The 22,174-nt window shown below is 45.4% G+C and overlaps 2 protein-coding genes across 2 annotated transcripts in view; one reads left to right on the top strand and one right to left on the bottom strand.

Moving 5' to 3' along the window:
* LOC131287427 (uncharacterized) overlaps positions 1–4,280 on the top strand; it is a 154,331-nt gene extending 150,051 nt beyond the window's left edge. The window contains exons 11-12 of the mRNA XM_058316476.1: positions 20–587; positions 2,067–4,280. Of these exons, the coding sequence (XP_058172459.1) occupies positions 20–587; positions 2,067–4,280 (2,782 nt within the window). The remainder of the gene's footprint in view (positions 1–19; positions 588–2,066) is intronic.
* A 3,944-nt stretch (positions 4,281–8,224) lies between these two features.
* LOC131284090 (uncharacterized) lies at positions 8,225–19,388 on the bottom strand. Its single transcript, XM_058312946.1, has 3 exons — positions 19,037–19,388; positions 12,255–12,383; positions 8,225–8,343 (listed from the first exon to the last, which is right to left on the bottom strand). The coding sequence occupies exons 1-3, from the start codon at positions 19,386–19,388 to the stop codon at positions 8,225–8,227; spliced, it is 600 nt and encodes a 199-aa protein (XP_058168929.1).
* Between the last annotated feature and the right edge of the window lie 2,786 nt (positions 19,389–22,174).

Raw genomic sequence — 22,174 nt, 5'->3', positions numbered from 1 at the left:
TCTTTCTCCCCCACACCAGAGCCCAGTGTAGCCCCTCGCAGGGACCGTGCTGTACGCTCGAGTGCACGCTCAAGCTGGGCGACAAGTGCCGGGACGACAATGGGTGCCGCGATCCGGCCTACTGCGACGGCCAGCAGCCCGTCTGCCCGCCCTCGATCAACAAGCCGAACAAGACGATCTGCAACAAGGAGTACGTGTGCTATATGGGCGAGTGTACCGGCTCGATCTGCCTGGCGTACGGGCTCGAGTCGTGCCAGTGCACGGTCGGGCCGGCCGATCCCGCCATCAAGGCGTGCGAGCTGTGCTGCAAGCAGCCGGGCGAGGACAAGCCCTGCCTCAGCTCGTTCGACTGGAACGATCCGCCGTACGACGTGCCGGACATGTACGCCAAGCCGGGCACGCCGTGCAACGAGTACAACGGCTACTGCGACGTGGCGCAGAAGTGCCGCGAGGTCGATCCGTCCGGGCCGCTGGCGACGCTCCGGAAGCTGCTGCTGTCGGAGGAAAGCATCGCCAGCTTCAAGCGCTGGATCTACGCCAACTGGTACACGGTGGCGCTCATCGTGACCGTCATCTTTGTGCTGCTGGTGAGTAGGGTGGGATTGAGGGACATCGTCTCACGGAGCAGTGGAACCTCGTCGACGTCGGGGAATCTAAGCCTACCTTTCAGAACTAATCTGACTTTGAAGAATAACCTTTTTAGTTTGTTAAAACTTTGATAATGGGTTTTAGTAAAATGGTTGGTTTTATCCGATGGAATTCAAATGAGGCACATAACATTGTCATATAAAGTTCTTAAAAACTCTTTTAAAATCAAAATAAATCCTTTTCCATATGAAATTTTAAAAATAATAACCGTAATTTCTTAACAAAATAATTAAACTACCGTATACGTGATAAGGTTTGCACAATCCAGTGATGTTCAGAGAAGATTTAAAAACAAAATCTACGATTGTATTATTGATATTTCTTTTTTACTCAAACGGGAGATGTTTCCCACAGTCTTTAACGATGCTAAAAATGTATCGAGAGGTCATTTGTTGCCATTGGGGCCTCCTTGGGCTTTCAAAACTCACAACAGGTTCTTAAAATAGTACGGATCTGGTAATATTTTTTACGTAAAGCAAGCCGTAGACGTTACATATTAATCTGTACAGATGTTTGACGTCTGCAGCTATTCCTTAGCTCTTTCCAACATCTCTCGAGATATTCGGGATATCTCGAGGGATGTTTGACAGACGATGGGTACGAGAGAACAAAGGAAATCTGTAGACGTCAAAGATCTGCACAGATTAATATGTGACGTCTACGGGCTGCTTAATCCTTTATATATATATATATTTCGATACGTCAACTCAACCCTGAGATATAAACCCAAAGGCCAGGTGTCAAATGTAGCCCGCACACCCTGTACATCTAGATGTTTAACCTTACATTTTCCCGTACCAATAATGATGAACGTTACAATTTTATTTCTTAATCTAACGTTTTAATTGAAAATTTTGTATGGATCAAATTTGTTTGGACTATATCATCTTCCAATTTTTAAAATACCTTGATAGAGAGGGGTTGCTTTCTCCGCGTCAGTTAGTTACTGTTAGTGGGGCTCAACAAATGTGTACTTTAAATAAACACTTGTTTCTAGCTTATGTTATACTAAACTTTAGCTTGAAGAAAAGCTTACAAAAAATCTTATTCAATATACTCCATTCCTGATTAAGTACAAATCGGGGTTCCACTGTTCCGGGACTTGGTAAATAAGACAAAAATAGAAATCAAAATTACAATATCTCGCACCAATTCGATACGGGCAACAGAGAATTCGACGAAACGTACGCCACTGGAAGGACATTCCGCTGGATGTGGAGCAATACTGTGAGCGATGATAAGCTAACATCATGCCTTTTGATGAACTTTCATTCCCAAAGTAGGGCTAGGGTGGTAGAGAGTCCGCGTCCCTGTTTCTTTATCGCTAAAATTACAAGTACTTCGCTCGATGATTGCTGTTTAGAACCGCATTCTGGCGAAAGATCGATTACTAATGCATTCTGTTCACCCTTCCGCAGGTGCTGAGCGCGAAGCTGCTGGGCAAGCGCACCAATCTAAAGCTGAAAACGGTCACCATCATCCACAGCGCGACGACGGAGACGGTCCGGCTGCCGGACGACAACAACGGCGTGATAGTGCACACGGCCGTCCGCACGAAGGTGCCGCTCAAGAAGAAGGTCCGCGGCGAACGCTCGGCGAAGCCGTCCACGAAGGGCGGCCCGGCGGCGTCGAAGGCGACCGGCGTCAGCCACGGCCAGCAGCAGCAGGCAAAGCAGCTGCTGGCGACGGTGAACGGCACGACCACCACTACGACCGCCGTGCTGCCGTCCACTTCGAAGGAGCAGCAGCAGCGCCAGCACAGCTCGTCGATGGCGACCGGTGGCGTTAACCCCGCCAGCATGGTCATCAAGCAGGTGAAGCGGCACGTGGGCCGCACCACGACGACGACGACGGCCGCCACCGGCGACAGCCCGAAGCGGCTGCTCAGGCGCAAGAAGAAGCGCCCGAGCGGAACCCAGGCGGGAGGCGGCGGACCGTCGCCGGACGAGTCGCCGGTGAAGGAGTCGCAGAAGAAACACAAGAAGCCCAAATCGAAGCATAAAGAGGTGATCGACTACTCGAGCCGAAACGCGACGGACGCACACACGCATAGCAACACGTTTGGGAAGGTGCACCGCTGGTTGCTGGAGTCCCCGATCGTCTCCACCGGGCAGTCCTCGGCGGGGGCGGGGGCGGCGGCGACGGCCCAGTACGAACACACGCCCGCCTCCGTAGCGAACATCATCAGCAAGAGCCAATCGACGCCGGATCATCTAACGCAGCAGGCGGTCGGGGCGGGAGTGGGAGCGGCACAGCAGGCCAGTGCACGGTCACCGAAGAAGACGCGCATGAAGACGAAATCGGTGGGCAACCTGAACGAGAAGGTGCGGCTGCAGGTGGTCTACAAGCCGCCGTTCAAGTTCAGCCTCAAGCTCTCCAAGAACGATCCCTCGTCGGTGGTGACGGGTGTCAAGACGCACGTGGTGGCTGGTCCGGTCGGGGGGAAGCGCAAGAGCCGTCCGACGGCCCTCTCCGAGCGGAAGCGGGTCGGACCGGACGTGGTCGATGGTCAACCGCGCAAACGCTCGGCCATCCTCGTGCGCCAACCGGTCACGCCGGAGGAGAAGATGCCCATCATCGGCAGCTCGGAGCCGAACTACGAAACGCTCAATCCGCGCGCGACCGGCGGCAGTGACGGCGAGTCGCACACGTACGAGAACGTCACGTTCGGGCACAGCGACGAACCGGCGGGCGACCATCCGGTGCCATCGATCAACACGGCCACGTTCCGCATCAACCGGAGTGCGAGCGGGACGCACCTCCAGAACCACTCGCTCGCGAAGAGCGCGGGAGGGGCGAGTCGGGGTAGCACGTCCAACCTGCACGCCCCCACCGGAACAGTGAATGGGCGCGATCGGACGAGACGGTCCAGTGTGCACAACCACCACAACGCCTCGAACGCGTTCCGCTCGTTCGCGGGCGATAGCACGGAATGTCTGATCCGCTCCAGCACGACCAACCTGAGTGGCCTCCGGGCGTCACACGGAGTGACCGGCAGCGGCACCAAGCGGAACAGCTTCGCCGACAAGAAGCGATCGAGCGCCAGCAACCTTACCCGCCTCCACTCCGGTTCGGCCTCAAACCTGAACTCACTCAAACGGCACGGCTCGTCGAGTCAGTTCCTCGTACCGGACGGTGGCTCCTCGAGCCGTCGGAACAGCGTCACGCAAACCCCACCCGGCCACAAACTGTCCCGCTCGGCCTCGAACGGTCCTTCGGCCACCGGACGACATCCACCGACTACCGGTACGAACTCCGGCACCCTCGGAAGCCACTCGAACTCCTCGAGCAACGGTAGCGGACAGCATCATCACAGCCACCACCAACACCAGCGCCGCAGCAGCATCGGCACGGGCGGCGGCAAAGGCGGACCCGTACCGCTCGCCCGCCAAACGTCACTGAACGTGAAGCCTAGCTCACCGGGCGCCACGTGCTGGGCCGGACCGGCCTTCCACCAGCCGAGACCGCACACGTCCTCCTGTGCCGACGACATGCTGCAGCAGCAGCAGCGTCCGTTCGAGTGGCCGAGGGTGGCGACGGCCGGCGGCGCCAACCGGACGGTCGACGATCCGCTTCCGTCCGATCTCGAGGTGATGGTTTCGGACGTCGAGAACCTCGTCAGTGATAGATAGCAACGCGCTCCGCTTTCCTTCTTCAGTGCTTCGTCGGGTCACTAGGGGGAGAGAGGACGAGGCACACGTGTGTGATATACGTAGCGCAAGGCGAGCCAGAACATAAACCCCCTGTTGCTGTACTGCCAGTTTTCAGTTTTTAAACCGTTAACCTCGAACGGAACCGACCGTTCGTTCGGCTAGAAATCTAGTTAAGATGATTTATTTATCCTCAAACCGTGCGCTCTTCAGCAAGCTGTTTTGCTTTTCTTCCATCCAATCGGAGTACGCGGCGAAAGTGAAATATTTCACGAAGGGAAAACTTTTCGTTCCGCAAAGCATGCGTTGGATGAACAAAACCACATGCCGCAATGGAGACGCCTGGTGGTTCGCTTCGCGTTTCAGCCGGAAAACGCGTCACATTCGAATCATCCATTTCCTTTCAGTCCATTTCAAGTTCTTTTAACATTCTTTTAACAAGTGCCAATTAGAAACCAATCATAAACGATAACCCATTTCACACACCGTAACGATGTGCTTGAGGAAAGGAGTATCCTGTCCAGTCCCGTGCGCACCAGGGAAGCCTTTTTGCACTACCACCACCAGCAGCACAACCCTCCACAGCCACCCTCATGCACCGCAGCAACGATGAATCTTTAACCCCCTCCCAGCAAACAATGCACGGGAATCCGGCCTGTATCTGTATCATATCACTAGAGAGCCCGCTATATAGTGAATGTCGTTTTTCGGGAGGGCACTTGTACTGAAGCATCTTTCTACTTTAGGACACCGGATAGGGTTTTAGGTTTTTTTTTAAACAAAACGACTTTTACCTTTCCGTTGGATGCCGAGCTAGAGGGAGAAAGGGAGACACTTTTCGTAGGCCAAATCAATCTTTCGAAAGAGCAAACTAATCGGAGCGGTTAGATAGCGCCCTCCCACAAAAATACACCCAGTTCCGGTTAACACTACGCCATATTGCAATTGTGGGTGAAAACGGACAAACAGAAAAAAGGCATGTTGTTTTTGTTCAGATGTATTGCACAGTAGACACACTATTGTGAACGTGACCGTGCGTGCGTGTGCGTGTGTGAGAGAGAAAAAGAGTGTTTACTTGAGTGCGTCAGAGCGTGTGTGAATAGAGTGGACGCCGTGAGTGATGTGTAAATACATACGGAAAGGGAAAAACAAACTTTAGGAAATGTAAAAGAAATGACGAAATAATAAATATCGGACGGGCGGAAAAGAAACTTTAAGTTATATTTTAGACGATCGCTTTAAGTGTGAAAACAACAAGAAGAAAAAAAATAATTGCAACATGCGCAACAGAGAGTAGCCGTAAGGGGATGCAAAACGAAACGAAACGAACGATCATATGCAACTAACGTACGAGGCGCGAGCCGCCGGATGTGGCGTGAACGTGAACAAAACTAATAAAACTAAACATATAAGTTAAATGTGATTCTAATCTTATAGACACTCCTAGTGTGTAAGGATCAGGAACTACTACTAACACCCGCGAAATCGCGAGGAAAAGAGAAACGAAAAAAAAGCAGAAATGGAACCAGTTATGGAAATAAAGGAAGAATAAAAACAAATCACGAACAAACAAAGCTACCAAGAAAAACCATTGGCACGGGGGATCATCATTGGAAGGTAGAACGGACCGGGATGGGTGTTTGTATGATATCAGAGAGAACTATTTAGGGTGTACGTGTACAGTTATACATATATTTTTCAGAAATTGAGAACAACCCCCAGCCGAAACCGAAATCATTTCCCTCGCCGCTTGTTGTGGTATAAGTTAACATTGAAGCTTGATTCGAAACGAATATCAGCCACCAGTGTTCCGAAAGAGGGCTAACAGGAAACTGATTTTAAATTTTCTCTTATACCGCCCAACGAGTTCCGCCGATGGTCGAGAAAGGAAAAAGCTGTAAGAAAATAGCAAATCGATGCTTTTCAATGATAGGCTACAACAAAGGCACGCATATTTCACCGAAACATTTCTCGCCACAGCATTTCAATGGATTTCGTAAATGGAGCCCTTCGCCTAAAAGTCCAAACGTCCGGTAGCAAATATGTGAAAGCAAATTTTATACAATCATATTACTCCGAAGCAAAGCAACAGGTGAAGCAAACTGAGGCGTTTGCTTGGTGCTTTAGAAATGTTAGCAAACGTGGCTCAGAAAGCTGCCATACACTCCAACACGAACCTTCCTTTTTATAACTGTTTTCCATGGACCTAAATGCTTCAGCTTGGGTGTATTTGTAATTTTTTTATAATAAAACAATAACACTAACTTTGGAAACCCTCCGTACCATATGAAGAAAAACCGAAACCCAATTACACACTTCATTTGTATACTTCCGTTTGTACCCAACTGTCCTGCATCGTATATTTTCAATCTGTCCGATTCCGAAAGCACTGCAAAAAGTAACTGTGCAATTCGATGGGCAACACAGGAACGCGGAAATGAAAGTCAATCGAAAAAGCTAATTAACAAAATTAACCAATCTGCAATCGTGGGGAGAATAAACAGTGGCCCTTCGGAGACCGAGAGGAGTTTGTGTAAACATGGCAGAAGGACAGCACCGGTAAATGAAACCAGGCAACAACATGACCTACACTAAATTTCACACGCATTCGATAAAGCAATCAGGCAAAGCATAAGGAAAGGAAATGATAGAGTGTCACCGCGGGATTTGGGTCACGTGTGTGGGCAGGATGGACAGGGAATAGGGTGGAGGGAATAAATGTAATGAGCTAGCGAAGTTGGTCATCACAAGTCGTACGAAAAATTGGGGCAGTAACTAAAAGGACGAAAGAATGGGATGAATAAATAAAAACAAAAAACAAATAAAATCGTTGGGTTTTCATTCGAATTTCGCTGTATTAAGTGATTTTTCAGAAATAAAATTATGGATGACTTAAACATTTGTTTAAAAATGATAAAAACACAGTAAATGAGGACCCAGTGGCGAGGATGGATGGTAAAATAAATTTCAATCATATCCAAGTGTAATGTAAATCATATGTAAGCACCTTGGCCGTAACGGTTATTTCGAATATTTGAAATGTTCGAAAAAGGTCGGAACTACACTGGGTTCACAAATGAAACGGAACTGGAGTGATGTGTGTTTCGAATTTCAAATATCCTACAAATGAACCGTTAAAAATAAAAACCTTGAAAAGGGATATGTATGTACTACAAAACGGATAACGATGCGATGAGGTTTGTTTTCTTCCGTACGGGTACAATTAAGAGCAATCTTCTGCTTGAATACACATTTATTTCTCAACGTCATCATAGTACATCATTTTTGGGTTGATTTTTCAGCGATCTAACTAATTGGAACATAACTTAGGTTTTCCGATAACGTAACAACATGGGCATGTTTGTTTTTCAAAACGTAAAATTATGACTTAGTTGGAAATACTTATCGACAATGAGCGTTACATATGTAAACGTGGTCTTCTAAACGATAAAATAATAATAACATATGCATACAAGATCAAACTAATTTCAACCAGCAACTTCTACTCCGCGTGATATTTTCAGTTCGAATAAGAATGTTATGCTTTGGGTTTTATTTGTATGATGTGAACTGACGGCAGCTTTTTTCTACATCCTTTTTTGCCAATTTCACGACCTCCGTCGAGTAGGAACTAAACAACAAAAAATATACACTAAACTTTCTACTCCTTACAGAAAACATCCTCTACCATCACTACCATTAAACATAGCTCGCGTGTCTCCGTTGCTGCCCAACGGTCGCGACGGGGAATGATGAACGTAACGCAACGCCGATGCTCGTCCTGACACGCCGAATCCTCCCATTTCGTCACATGATTTGGTGGGTTGCAGAGGTCGAGGACGCAAGCTTAAGGCCGATGGGGGATTAAGGCCACTTAAGTACACACACACTGAAACGTACATGCAGACAGCACCATCGTCGGTTGGCTAACTTTCGCTAGGGTAGAGCCGGTGGGTAACGGCTGTGTGTAGAACGCCAACGATCAGTAGAAGCAACCAAGAATGGAATGGTACCGAACTGGCCGCCGTCGAAAATTTGGTTTTATCTGCAAGAGTAAGGGAAAATACGATAATTAATGTTTACGAGTTTATGTCAATCAAATCATGCTTAGCGCGAAACGTGACGCTACCCAATTTGAAAAAATATTTAATTACCTCCTACTTTAGAAAAGAAAATCTCTTCTTTTTCCTTGACATAAGGGAGTCTCGTTTTAAATTAAAAATATTCATAGATGGAGCATGGAGTGTAAGGAAAAGATAAGTCACCCTAAACCCTTAGCACATGATGGGGACCATTTGTCGGGATGAAAAATGGGTGCAAGCCCTGTCCCGGTGGGGGAACCGAAACACAAAAGTGGACGCTAATGGATAGAGGTGATTTGTGAAAAAAAAACTTACTACCGAACCGTTGGATACTACTTTCCGTACCCTTTGCGGTCAACAGTTGACAGTTTACACTAATGGGCACCGGTACAGGTGTGTGTATGTGTGCCTTTGTACGTATGTGTTTATGTGCCATGGTGACACTGAAACCGATATGCAATGGCTTATGTAAACGACGAAGGTTGCGGTTTGCATGGAATCGGTTCGCTTTGCGGGAAAAAATCTTTGCCTACATCTTATGTTCTACTCGAAGCCAAGCCGCCAAGATAACGACATCTAACCGGGACAGCTCGTATGCGCAATGGCCACGGGAAACAACACATTGCAGGGTTGTAAACTTTTAGTGGCATCTGATACGGAGCAAGGGTTGGTAAGGTTTTGCTTTTACGATCATGCTAATCGCATGATATCATCGTACGCATTCAGACGAACGTAAGTACGATATCAAAAATTCATCACCGTCCATCCGTCGTGGATGAACATGTCAAAAACATTGAAATCTCCTGCAGATAATTGACGGTTTTAATAATTGATGAACTGTAACCTATAAAGTTTAATCGTATTCATTTTTAATTTTAATTTCCTTGAAGACCCTAAATAGTAGGGAATGAAATCAAATCGGTATTTCATTATCAAATCAATAACTTAAAACCATATGCCATTTTATTCTCTTGCAAACATGTTTTTTTTTCTACTAAATCCGAAACATTGTACCGTAAAGTTACTGATGCTTGTTTAAAGATACATTTTTAGCAAAAGGTAGCGAACGAAGCGGTTTTAATGTACCTAAAATTCTTGCAACAAAATCGATTAGCTCCACCCAATAGAAATTTTAAATGCTTTATTACTATTTCAAATAACATTTCTTAATTCTTGAGTGAAGAGAACTGTGGTTGAACGCCATGCAAAGTAAATGCAATGTATATAATCGTGCAAAAACGGATATGTAAGCTTATCAGTTGCATATGCTCATTCAATATTGAAGGGTCGCAGTTAGAGTTAGAATTCTATTTAGACTACACATGATAAAAATTGCATCAGGCTATTTCCGTTCGATGAAAATCGCATATTTGTCATGTCTCAGCATGACTGACTTATCCTTGCTTATCAATCATCTGCTCGTTTGTTAGTTGTAGCAGAAATGAGAAGCATGATAAATAACTCGTTCCAAATAAACGATGAAATAAAATATTGCATGTTTACCCGACAGACCGACTTTGCGATCAAACAAACTGACGATGATTTACATTCGATCAAAAAGGTGAACTTGAGAAATGCATCGTGCGTACTTACTCCCCAACTCTCGGTAATGATTCAGGTCCTATAATTGGACATGGATTCACTCCGATTGGGTCCCAGCATCCAGACACCTAGTGCCTTCCGAAGTGTCTTTCCTTCCAAACCTGCCCTTTTCCTGCAAGGCGTCACATGATCTATTTCCAACCCCGTGTGTCGTCGTGCTATTTGTTTACGCAGCCCGCTCAAGAGAGAAAGAGCGAATGGATTCGTCGGGCATCAATAGTCAACCGCGTCAAGAGTCTACCGCGCGAGTCCTCCAATAAACACCGAGGTGTTAAATAAGAAAAAAGCCACGAGCAGAAACAAAATAACCGGGCCGCCACTTAAGCAGCAAACCTTCGGCCGAGGGATCCGGGAGTCTGTCAGCAGTTAACAAATCTACTCCGTGATTCTACTCCCACAACTTCTGGAGGTCACACCACAACCCGCAACCCAGCATCTCAAACTCCCGTCGCTCTTGGCTCCGTTCGATGGAAAATAATGATTAACGTCTTGTTGGAAATGCATTCCGCAAACGACGCCGTGTGTTCCCGGGGTCGAGAGTGTTCAGCGCCACACTACTTTCGACCGGGCGACGAAAGATGAGACCCCTGCAGAGGTTAGCATATTTTCCCACCGCCCGATTTGTGTGGCAACACCGCCCGAAAGACAGGTTACTGTGTTTTCCGCACTGCTCTACATCTTGTATAAACATGCCAACGGGAAAAACGGTAGAAAAGGTGATCGATGGAAGTGTTGTTGAAGTTAGTCGTTCGATTAATACCACTTCACTCGTCAACCGTGTCGGGGCGTGCAGACACAATTTGCTTGTTCTAGTTTTGTTATTTTAAATACACTTTATTGAAAACGAAAAGAAAATTTATTTTATTTCAACAGCAAACTTCTAACATTGCCCTCGAACGAAAAGACGAAAAATCGACATTTTTCAGCGTTCAACAATAGGATTCGGTCACGTCACACGCAATAAATCATAAAAGTGGATGACCGAAACATAACAACCGTCTTGCACCCCAGGGTGTGTGTGTGTGTTTGTTCGCGCGCCACCATAACCATTCACAAACATGTTCCGATATATACATGTTTTCGCCGTTTGTGGTGTCGTAAATCGATTCCGTTTCCTTCCTGGCTGCTTTTCCCACCGGCTCGTGGGGTTTTTCTTGTTTTCCCTTCGGCGGCGGGAGGGAGTTAAATCCCTCCCGAAATCGTGGGCTTTTCCTCAAACGCGATCTCGATCGGCCGTCCTTGTCAACTTGTTGCTTCAAACGGCGCTCGGTGTGTAATAAACTCGTCTTCGGCTCGATGACGGATCGTGGGGTCAATGTTATTTTTGGGACACACATAAACGCACGGCAGGCACGTTCAGTGCCAACCATCCAATTCCCCCCGTCAACCAGCTGTCAGGGTTTTTTCCGCAAGATGACTCCACACAGTGGGGTTCCGGCGTTAAATAGGCGAATTACAATCGGATGCTGGAACGCGGTTCTAATTCGGCGCTTTTGTTAGACTGGTCGATTTTTGCTCCACCCCCACCGACATCCCCTCTCGTTTCATGGGGAGGAAGCGTATGCGTTTTTAATGCGCGTAAATATTTACACTTTCCAACCAGAGGCCGCAACAGCGAAACCTCGAACGTTCCGCGGTGAGCTGGCAGACGGATCGATAAGTTTTATTGGTACTTTAATTACGATAATCATCATCATCATCTACTTCTCCAGAAGTCGAACCCATTTGCACCCCTCGCTCGATGATCTAATCTTTGGTGGAGAAGATCTTCACATGTCTCAAACCACAGTTGCATCCTGTAGAATGAGGTTGGTGGGTGGCCATCAGAATCTGGAACGAGTTTAACGAGATTACATCCCACCGATTGTACGGGGATGATTATGAGCCACCGTATCCTCCCCACGGGGGTGTTCGTAATAAAACGACCCAGCAGGGGGTCGACCATCGAGTATTGCAATTGCTTTCGTGGAAAATTCCGCCCGAAAATCCGCCTCTGGTTTATGTTAACCCGGTGGTTAAAACCTTCTTCCCCGTAACGCAACCGATCGCTAGTTAATCGAGCCGGAGTTCATATCCAAACGGTTCTGTCTGTGTGTGTATGTATGTTCCTGCTCGTTGTTATCGATCCGCGAACCGAGGTTAAACAAACATGCGTCCGTTTTTTTTTATCCCACCCCTCGCTAACCATTTGTAGCTTGCCCACCATAACAACTAAAAAAAACCAGCCCGAGAAAGACACCGGGAAATGGTACTTAAGATCGCGGATACTTACATTCGAGCTTCGTGAGGCGATCGCAGCAGCACTCTTTGATCGCACGGTACTTGCTGCAGGATCCGGCGTTCGCCGTGCAGCGTTCGTCCAACTGACGCAGGCAGGTGTGTGGCATCCATGGCAGTTGCTCTGGAAACAAACAGGGGAGAAAAAAAAAGAACGCGGGAAAGATAATATTAGGTTGCTATGTTTTTCCGTGAGTGAGTCATGGTCGTCTTCTGTGTTGTTCATCCCGTGGAAAGCGGAGCGGAAAAGAATGCGCAACGCGGTGGAAGGACTACATCTAAATGTAGTATTTAAATCGTGGTAGTTTTTTAATCATTCCGTCGCGGAACACTACCTTGTGCCGTGAGTTTGTGGAACTATGCAATTCACACACGGTGTCGAATTTTTCTTTTTGCGGAGAAGTGCGAAAAGCGATCAGGAAAGGCATTTGTTTGCGGTTTTGTGCCACGGAGCGTCATCCGATTATCGGAGACTGTGGTTCGGGGATTAACTTTGATTTGTATACGTAAAATTTAGCACTAGAGTGCTTGGGAAGGTAAGTTAGAAGGATACGGAACCAACAGCTCTTATCCAGTGCGATCGGGTGAAGGAAATCGAGATATAAGAGCAGAACGCACTTATGATTCAATTGAGAATACTTAGCGCTAATTGCCAGTTTATCGACCAGTTTATCGAGGTGATGGTTCAGATATTCTCGGCCCCAAAGCACTCGGAGCATTATTTTTAAACACCGATAAAATCAAACATTAGACCATTTACATGCCATATGAAATTAATGAGCCATGGGTGCCTTTGCTTCGATTAATGATTGTTTGGTGCGTTATTGAAAAATAAGGCAGTATATTTAAAATTGACACGTCATAGACTGAAACATGCATTTAAGTTTCCATAGAATCAAAATTGGAAGAAACCTTTGGACAATTCAGAAGAAACCTCGGAGTTTTATTACGGAACACATTTTAAAAATGGTGGAACAATTTAACGAATTAGACATTTTTTCTGTACCTCAGACAACTTTCCAATCCTTCAAAACGGCATGATATTTTATAATCCAATCTTTCTATTCAAAAGGATTTCCTCAAATGCAACCTTCTGATTTACTGTTAGTGAACCTTGAACTCCACGATATTTAATCGGTTTCGTAACGGTAGAGTTTTAATCGTGTTCACGTTGTGCTTATCTTTTTCTTCAAACATTCCTAAAGAAACTACTTTTAACATACTACTGGAATGTTAAAACCCGTCCGCTGCCGTTACAACAACCGAAAATATGGAAGGAAACAATATCATTAAGCTTCTTCTATCCCGTTTCGAAGGAACAACTGCGATGGCGCCATATGTTTGTTTCGCGAAACTAACCTTACTTCCAGAAAAACAAAACCGCCCACATTCCGGTTATGGAGACGCATCGGAGCGCCATCAAAAACGCGACACACCCTGTTGTTGGAGGTGACGATTTGAATCCGTAATGAGGGTGAAATGCGCCGGACTGCCAAAACATTGGCAAATTCCGCTTGAACCACTAGCTGGTTTAAGCGTTGAGAAAGTATGCCTATTACTTTATTATTATTTATATGATTGTCATCATTGACGCGTGCGGAATGCGTACGGAAGCGCCCCACTAAAACCTATCGGATTATCGTCTAACGTAAATTGTAGCAAACGAACGAGCACGCGCGAATGAACGATATCAGATTACATTCCCGGGCCGGCGTTTTGAAGGGCATCACGGATTGAGCACAGGAGAAACGAAAAAAGGTATCCGTTTACAAGCGTCCCCCCTTGGGCAGGGGTCTTTTCGGGAACCTACCGGACTTACGCTCGAGTTTCGACCGGCTGGTTCGCTCCTTAGGACTTCACCTTCTATTTAGACGCTCGCCTTCCGAATCGATACAACACGGTGCGTGCTTGGAATACCCAACCCGTGAGGCGCAGTAAACAACGGACTACCAGTGCCAGGTCACCCCGTCGAAGAAGGGAGGAACAGAGCTCCCCGGTAATAATTCCGTAGCGCCAGAAATCGGTCCACCCGATCGTGGCGTTGACGTGATCAACTGATCGTGAAATTGAACGACTGCAAAATGCAAACGCGCATCGAAGGGCAACCACACGCGACCATAAATTGCGATCGTGTGCGCTGAGGACGGATTTCGACGACAGTTTACTTTGCCCTTGTGAGTGCATGTGTGCGTTGGTGTGTGTGTGTGTCACCAAGATGGTCGATTGTTGTAAGTCAAGGTAGGTCCAACCGCAAGGCGGAAGATGCTACATACCACATACCGACATACCCGAGTATCTCTCGAGCCAGCGTCATGACAGCTTGATCAACTGTTAACGACTCGATCGGGACTTGCCGACTTCGGAAGAGATGGCCTGTCCTCTTCCCCCCCCCCCCCCCCCCTCCCCGCTGCAGTTCCACCTTCGACGCCGACCATTGTTCCGTGACATTGCATGCACGGGCACGTTTTTAAACTGTCATAATCAATCTGCGCCGTGTTAGATTAAACCAACCAACAAAAGGGTCCACCAGTTTGTACGTTGTCCGTAAATTGACGGCCATTTGCCTGAAGTGGTGCTGGGGTGTGCATTCTAGCCAATGCATCAACGAGCAACTGCAGCAGATCAGGGATTGCATTGAACGGCTAATCAAATGACCATCCGTGTGGAAAGGTGTTTGAAGAACTTAAACACACCGCACGAAAGAACCTCCTTCCGTACAAAACGTGTTTTTTGAGAAACTTGACTCACTTCCATTCGTAATGAAAAAAACCCATTGGAAAGAATTAATTAACATGTAGCCTTCTGTACATCCTGCTGACCCATTACGCATCGGGAAAGTCAGGCACCGCAGCCCACGCGAAGTCTTATTTGTGTTTCGGCCCCATTTAACCATCTGTTGTTCTATCTTCTCTCGGTCTGCTTCTCCCTTTACTCAAGACCTACATTTAGTTCCCTTTCATTAGGATACCATCGCATCGGGATACCGACCCCCTAGGACAACGGGCACCTTTACGGTCAATAACCTTTTTTCTTTGCTTTGAAATTTTGTTGTAGGTCACTTTTTTACCCCTCCTGTTATGTTGGCATGTGCTCACAACGACACGAACACACGTGCCACCGTTTGGTTCGCATGGCGCATAAATTATATGCTGTGGGTATGTGTTTTTTTTTTTCAACTGGCTTGTTGTACTTCGAAGGACACACGGCAAAGTGAGGAAGCATTTCATCTTGATCTTGAACAGCTTGGTTTGAATACATTGTATTTAAGTTCCAATTTTATGTAAAAAAAAATGATTTTTTTTTCTACATTTACATTCTTCCTGACATATAGTTAACCTTTTATTTGAGTTTTGATTGATAGTTAAAATTATAAACAAATATTGTGGAACCTGTCCCAATGTTCACAAGTATTTTGCACGCGTTCTGGATTATTTTCTGATGGTTATTTTCTATCGAGCATTACTTTATTTATCAAAAATTTGTCCACCTCCCTCAATTTAACCGGAAAAGCTAGACCGTGATTTTGATAGCTTTACATTACACAAAAAAGTGCGTCATGCACGAGAAATTAACGGTTCGAATGCTAATCATTGGCTTCATACCAAATGTTGACTTTTTGATAAGCTTCGCGCTTCTCGGGAATCGTTATTTTCTCGCAATTGTCAATCCGCACCAGAACACGGTCACGTACAGATAGCCGGCATAGATAGACGAGAGGGTTTTTTCTTCTTTTTTTCTCTTGATGCCGTCCATCGTCGATAGAAATAACACGTATGCCCTATCACTGACATCGTTTACATCTTTTCTACAGAAGTCCGCTTGAGTAACCAACTAATATGCACATTTATGTAACGTGTTTGTTGGTTAAATAATCACTGTAAAAGTGTTGCAAATTTTGAAATACACAAAACGATTTATTATTTTGCTATATAAATTTTATGAATTTAGATTTCACACGTACAGGGAAAATATCTACATTAATCATCAAAAATCAAACAAACTACAATTCAAATTATGGGAGAAATTATCGCTGCACTATGCACTGTATTGTCGTTGCGCACAGAAAACCCATTAGGCTTTAAAAGAACTACGTGAACTGTAAAAAGTCAAATGAAATTTAATTTACGAACCGATTATTTATGTCAATCTCGCCCCATGCTTCCCACTTAAGCGACCCATGATGAATAGAGCACACAAACTCCGGATATGCTCATGCTTTTGGCCGGCATTTCTCAGCCGCGCACGATGTTGTCTAGCTGCAACCGGTCCCATGTGCCGACCATGGGCAACGTTATGCTATTGTTCCACTCGAGATGGAACCACCGGGTCCGTCTTCGAAGCGACGGAAAAGAGCGCAATGTTGGATATTGTCATGCAAATCGATTGTTTGCAGAGGTCAGACGGGACCTCCTCTACGGGCGAGCAGGAAGGCAGGCTCGAAGAATTGTCTTCACGATCACGGTGCCTCCTCGGTGCCGTTTGACGGATGGACCATCGTCGTCTTCGGCTTCAATCTGCCGCTTGTGCGGGTAACGTCGGAATCCATGCGGAACCAGATCGATTGGGAACGACCCGGAAAGCGGGTGAAGAACACCACCAGAGTTTTGAAGATGCAATCTTTCCTAGGGAGGAAAAAAAGAAACCGACCGTTCGTACGAGTTGTGCACGTTCCGTTGAGTCACAGCCAGTTTATGTTGTGATTGTTCGTAAAAAAGCAGCTAGAATGCAATTGCAAATCTCTCCCTGCCGCCCATTGCTTCCAGCGCCACCCAATGCTGCCAACTCGGTCGTTGTAATGCCGGGCGGGATGTAGGAACGAGGGGAACGCATCGGTTTGTTGAAACTCCCCCCATGACGAGACATTTTCACCGAGACAACTAATCAACTCTGCAGTTAAATGTAATTTGGTGCGTTAATGTCGTTATCGTTATCGCTGACAGTGGTCGCTTGTAAACGAGCCGGTCGGTTGTAACAACAATTTGTCGTATTACGTCGCTTTTGTTTCCCACCCACCGCTTTCCCGGCCCAATGCGAACCACCGAGCGCAATTGCTGCATCATTTTCATCCGCGTGTTTCGCGGGAAAACGAATGCATGGAAAATGGCCACCGCTGTCCAGGGTGTGGAAAGCGTACGTACCTGCCTCAAGGCCTTTTCGGGGGTATTCTGGCACATTTGCACGCCCATTTGTCGCTGTTTATTGCGAACGGCCTTGGGGTAGAACTTTTATCGTCGAATCAAACCGAAGTGTGCGATCGTAAATGCATCATCTGCAGACGCGAACGCAACGCGAGAACTGCATCGAAAGCACCCCGGTGTTGGCCGGTGGAGTTTTGCTAGAAATTACCCACTTTCCAGTTTCGCTCGACGGAAGCGACCGATCATTAACGACGTCGGTGCACGGTGCGTCGCTGTAACAAAATCCCCCGGCCTAAACTCAACGTGCTCGGTTAAATGCATCTATTAGGCCAAGGTTGCGAGGATTAAACAACTCGCCCCGGCCGCAATTCGACCCGTTTCCATTGAAGCGGAGGAAACGAACGGCTTTCAATGATTTAGGCAATGTACAAAAAAATTTTTGCTAGCAAACAGATCAATTTCGTTTTCTGATCTGAAAACACAAGTTTTCAATTCCATATAATTACATGGAAATAGAAGGAATTTGAGTCTTCATTTAATTAGCACAGTAATAAAAATTATCTATCCGTTTGGTATCCCAATAACGAGTCTAATAATCTTTTGTTGTTCCCTTCGCAGTTCTTTGAGATAAAAAACCTTAAAAAATTATAGCAACTGATAACTAAAATATTCAGATAAAATATCATATCGAATAACCTGTACCCTGTTAACAACGAAAATTCAAACTTTCCGAAACAAAACCCGCTAATGAATTTAATCAACTTACACGAAGGTTTTGTATGAGTTTTCTTATCAGTCACAAAAAATACAAGCTAAATTAAAGCTAATTCAAAAAGAATGAGAAAAAATTTCAAAATTATTTTAAAACGGTCGAATCACAGTCATGTTGCACTGAACTTATGATAACAATAAAAAGAGAGTGGAGATTTGCATAACAGTAAGCAAAGCATGGATTCTACTACTAAAAGTCCTAAGAAGAATGCATAACTTTTTTAAAAATATTGATGTGATTTTACCACATGGAAAAGAAAGTAAAATAAGATCTAAAATAATATATTTTCTTGTCGTCAAGTACGATTAAAAAATAATTCTGTCATAAAAAGATGATTGCATAGAAAATATTCAACATTCCAGTAAGCAATTTTTATCAATTATCCCCAAACATATGCATCCCTTCGCAACATAAATCAAAGATTATTTTTTGTTAATTCTGGAAAAGGCGTGACACCCGTACGTGATTGAAATAGTTACCATGTCCTCGAAACTCCCACAGCATGATGAGTCCTTTTGCCTTACTTGTCGCGTGCTAAACGATGACATCACACAAACCATGGCGTGACCTCTTTTCAATCGAACAACCAACGCGAAAGAAAAGCATCTGGCCGCGCTTAGCTAAACAATTAAATCCAATAAGTTCGTAATTGGTTTTCCCGGCAACGAATTGTGGGTCAGATTGTGCAGGACCACTTGAAGAAACGCAATGTGGCGCCAGCCGAACGCACCCCGCCCATTCTACCCCACCCATCCCAGCGTTCGGAGGCTCCTTCCGATGAGTCACCAGGAAGGAGCGTAAAACAGGCGCTCCGTCCTTGGGCGAAATGTCCTGCGAGGTGTGGTGCGAAGGTCGGGCCCTACCTACCTTTGGTGTGGGAATACTCGCAGCAACAATGATCGTTGAGGAAGTCGGACGTGCGGCAGTAATGCAGCACGGACGCGTTGCACGGCTTGCACCAGGCCGGAAGTCGGTGGATTTCGGAGTCGTTCAGCGTGGCCAAGTAGCGACGGGCGGCTAACTCGGTTTGCTCGTGCTCGATGTGGTACGTGACGATGGAGGAGGGCGTCGGGTAGGCCGACTTGGCGCCTTCACGTTGCTGGTGGAAGTCGGACTCGCCCGGAAGGTGCACGTCGTTCGTTGCTAGGGCGGCCGTCGTCAAGGACGACTCCCAAATGGCGGCGCCAAACAGGACCGCTAGGAGGCGCGCAAGCACCATGGTGATGACGAATTGTTTCTCCGCTCGCCGCTTTTATCGTTCATCTAGGCTTCTCTTTCGCCGAGTCCACAACAGTCGAACACCACAAACACATAACTTTGATCAAATGCTACGGGACACATGCGGCTCATAATCTTAACTTTTTTTACTCATTTAAAGCGATGATGTCACAGAGCACAAAACAACACCTCGTAGCTCATTTGCCGGCGTATGATTTCGTTCTCGTTACGTGCGTCGCTGAAGGTACAACTGCAGGACAATGGAAGGATCAGGTTTTTTCCTCACGTACCGCTAGTTAACTGACTGCCACACACACAAGCAATCACAAATACACGCACTAATATGAACACGCATACGACCGGTTTTTGTTTTTGTGCCACTGCTTCAAGATTTTACTACCATTTTCCGCCAAGGAAACCTTCCGCACTTTTACGAAATAAAAAGGGGGCCGTTATGTTCCGAAGGGACGCACGTGCGCGCAGTGTCGGGATACTGTGGTGTTGATAAAGAAAGTTTACACGTTAGAAAGCAAGTTGTTCATTCATTCATTTATAATGAGCAGAAATAAGATTTACGAAACCATTCGTTCGATTTTGTTCTATTATCTGAAAACCGATTATCAATAAATACAACTTGTGCAAAATTATAAACTAATGGTTTCATTTTCCAAGCATAGCAATTTTGAATGATTTTAACTCTAAGGTTGATAACAATTGCCAGTTTTACAGGTACATACAATTTTATGGAAATGATAAAAAAAAACACGATTCGCTATATCACTTTTATTATTACACAACAAGTTTACGACAAAACACGTTCCGCATAGAATACTGCAAGCGCAAAGATAGCGTCCTCCCCCTTCAGCTGCACAATACCGACTGACAAACATCTGATCCGCGCCGGTTTAGTTTCACTCAAACTAGTTTCACTCAATCAAACGCATACACTGTTCTAGCGTTCTATTTGTTTCATGCTTAAGCAATATTTACTCAAAACTGCATTTGTAAATCATTTTTAAACGCTAACCTGTTATAGTTGTTAAATAATTGCATACATTGTCACGAATGATGATCATTTAATTTGTAAAAACCTGTAAAAACAAACACCAGCACGAACGTTCAATCCCGTTGGACCAACTTAAACTTTTTTTTATTTTATTCTATTATTTTCTTTCTGCGATACATTGATAGTCCCAAAACATTCAAAACAAACGCTTTACAATGAAAGTTTCAATAAAATGACTAAACTTTTGCAACCGGTTTGAAATTAGGAAAATTTAACAAGTACAAGATACGTACAAGTAATATATACCTTGGAATCTACCGTCAAAGGCCTGAATGATGTTACCTGCTCCTTATTGAACCAAGATCTTTCTCACACATTTTTATTTATAGTCTACAAGATAAGATGCAAAAATACTTCCATCGAAAATGTTTTTTGCCTTAAAAAGACCTTTCATTTGAGGGGTCTCTTGCTGAAATTGATCGAGGCACTTAAAAGTTATTAACAAATTAGCTATTTCAGTCATTATTTTAAGCTGTGACCAAGGTTTTTGAAACTCGTTGATGCCAGTTTGGCGCCCTGCAGCTTTGTTCTAGTGATGGGTAAACCGAATCTCCAAATCTGAATCCCAATCCTTCAAACAGTCGCGATACGATATAAACCATTCAGAACCGGTCTGGAAATCGTTTATCCTAATCTGAATCCCCATCAAATCACGACTGATAATTCGCTTTTTAAGCATTAAAAACATGCCACACATTTTTGATGTGAGCTTCACCGTTGTTAGCAGTTCTGTTGATCATACAAATCTACTAACGTGAGGAAACGATGTTCTTCGCAGGCATTGAAAAGCGGGTACAGTTATTTTTGTACGTAACATTGTATAAGAAGATTATCAATGTAGAGTGATAGTTTTATTCAAAATCTGCTGAAAATGTAAATCAGGTGCTGGTCTGAATAATTGTCACCCCCTATTCGTATCCATTCTACTGTATTTCTTTGTTAAAAATAGGTTCATGAATGTTTTTGGAACCTAAATTAAATCGTGCTAAAACCTTTATCTCTGTCCAATCCATTCAAACCAACGCCCAAGTCGAGTAAACTGAAATCAATCACAAAAAACATCATACACGGAAACAAATCAAATCTGATACGAATCCCAAACTAATCAAATATGATTCAAATCCCAATCTCATCAAATTTTTACACGCTTTCTAGACTGCATCGTCGCGTAACGCGACGTTGCCTGACAGGCGCTGAACTCCATACTCGGGGTCCACACTACAGCGCGACGTCGCCTGACAGGAGCTTACGCGTTAGCTTAAGCTAGCGTAACACGCTTTCTAGACTGCACCGTCGCGTAACGCGACGTCGCCTGACAGGCGCTGAACTCCATGCATAAAAAATCTAGCGCGATTCGCGCGACATCGCGTAAGGTTTTTTTTATATGGAGTTCAGCTCCTGTCAGGCGACGTCGCGCGGTAGTGTGGACCCCGGGTTACTCGGGGTCGCCTGACAGGCGCTGAACTCCATACAAAAAAAAAACTAGCGCGATTCGCGCGACATCGCGCAAGGTTTTTTTTTATATGGAGTTCAGCTCCTGACAGGCGACGGTCCCTTAAGAACGTAAATGCATTAGAAAACATGTGCCAATATTTTCGGCCATTGAGCATTTTGTAAACCAATTTGATTCGAAATTCTTGACCACACCCGTTTCGCAGAATATATAGACAAGTTTTGGAATTCGCTCATCAAAATGGTGAACTGTGTATGCTGTCAACGTT

The sequence above is a fragment of the Anopheles ziemanni genome, chromosome 3 (assembly GCF_943734765.1).
Source record: "Anopheles ziemanni chromosome 3, idAnoZiCoDA_A2_x.2, whole genome shotgun sequence".
Lineage (NCBI taxonomy): Eukaryota > Metazoa > Arthropoda > Insecta > Diptera > Culicidae > Anopheles > Anopheles ziemanni.
Note: the sequence above shows the minus strand (reverse complement) of the source record. Positions and strands in the feature narration are given on the sequence as shown.